At 48.5% G+C, this 1,683-nt stretch overlaps 1 protein-coding gene across 1 annotated transcript in view; it reads right to left on the reverse strand.

Moving 5' to 3' along the window:
• Window positions 1-1,108, reverse strand: part of LOC306752119 (beta-2-microglobulin-like) — a 2,053-nt gene extending 945 nt beyond the window's left edge. The window contains exons 1-2 of the mRNA XM_079235822.1: window positions 1,026-1,108; window positions 1-158 (exon numbers count right to left, since the gene is read on the reverse strand). The exon at window positions 1-158 is cut by the window's left edge and continues 115 nt beyond it. Coding sequence (XP_079091948.1) covers window positions 1-158; window positions 1,026-1,089 — 222 coding nt within the window. The 5' untranslated portion in view covers window positions 1,090-1,108. The remainder of the gene's footprint in view (window positions 159-1,025) is intronic.
• Between the last annotated feature and the right edge of the window lie 575 nt (window positions 1,109-1,683).

Below are 1,683 nucleotides of genomic sequence, written 5' to 3' on the forward strand. Positions count from 1 at the left end.
GGCCAGGTCGGTCTGCTTGGCTTTGGGGAGCTCCTCGCCGTTCTTCATCAGCTGGATGGAGATGTCCGGCGGGTGGAAGCCGGTCACGTGGCAGATCAGGGTGTTCTGCTTCCCGAACTCTCCCGCATGGCCGCTGTACACCTGGACCCTGGGAGGAGCTAAAGGCGACACGGAGAAGGAGGTCATGCCAAACGACCGTTTGACCTGAAAGACTGAAAGACATTGACTTGTTTTCTCATGATTTGCAATGTTGGTCCAAGGCTCGCCCAATGGTTTGATCTCTATGAAACGAGATGAGAGGGTTTGCCGTCACCGCGGGAGCCGCTGGAGCAGCGCTGCACCTTTTCACAGTTAATGGCCAGACTGGTTTCATTTCAGATATCCACATTCTGGATCTGCAATAGGAGTCTTGTGAGAAAAGAAAATCCCTTTTCACATTGGATCTACAATCCAACTGTTTCGTGTCACCATTCTTATTTTCAGATGTCACAAATAAAATGACATTCGTAGTGTAATTGTAGTGTAACAATGTCAAATAAGATCTGCCATATGAAACAATATAAGCTAGTGGATACAAATGAAACTAATCACAGCCAAGGTGAGGTGGAAGCTGCTCTGCAGGATCTCATCAGCACCTGTGTTACCGTGGTGAGCCACTGGGGGGCGCTGTCTACGCACAGCTGCTATTACTGGAAATCGAAACTGAATTCAAACAGTTTAGGGGAATTCCACCGAATTAAAAAACAAAGTGGTATGTTGTTTCTCTGCCTGCTTGTATTCTGTATGTTGGCTGTCCAAAACATACAGGTTCCTCCTTGAGTCTTTGAGTCTGCTTGGAGCATCAAGGATGAAGGCCGTCTAGTTTTCCTTGAGATACTTTTGGAGTCCTTCAGTTCAAAATGCTCTGTCACACATACATTTCATTCACACTTGTAACCCTCAAAAATTGTTTTATAAGCAATCCTTTTGAAACCCCAAAATGAGTTGGCCATTCTTAATGACAGCCTCAGCTACAGAGTACTCACTGTGGACGTCGCCCTGAGCACAGGAGGCCGCGAGCACAGCCGCCAGAACACACAGCAGCTTCATGGTCTCCAGTCTAGACGCTGTCAGAGCTCAACTGAATCGAAAGCGTCCTGTGCAGCAGATACAGGAGCCTGAGCCCCGCCCTCTGCACGCCTCCAGCCAATGGTGCTTTTTATCCCACTGTTGCTAGGTCAAATAGGTCCCAACAGGTTTGGCTCATTGTGGACAAGCAAAGGTTCAGAAAACTCCCTGAAAACCCAAATTAACCTCAGCGATAAGCAAAAGAATCAAGGTGGCATCCAGACCCATGACAGGAGGGACATCCAGACCCCAGGAGGGACATCCAGACCCCAGGAGGGACATCCAGACCCATGACAGGAGGGACATCCAGACCCATGACAGGAGGGACATCCAGACCCATGACAGGAGGGACATCCAGACCCATGACAGGAGGGACATCCAGACCCCAGGAGGGACATCCAGACCCATGACAGGAGGGACATCAGAATCAGAATCAGAAACCGTTTATTAACCAGGAATGTTTACACAACAGGAATTGTACTAGGCGGAAGGTGCGTACATTAGACAAGAGACATGAGTTAGACGAGACAAACAACAATCAACAGTCAACGACAACAACAGTGCAATGGATATTAA

The sequence above is a fragment of the Taurulus bubalis genome (assembly GCF_910589615.1).
Source record: "Taurulus bubalis genome assembly, chromosome: 20".
Classification (NCBI taxonomy): domain Eukaryota; kingdom Metazoa; phylum Chordata; class Actinopteri; order Perciformes; family Cottidae; genus Taurulus; species Taurulus bubalis.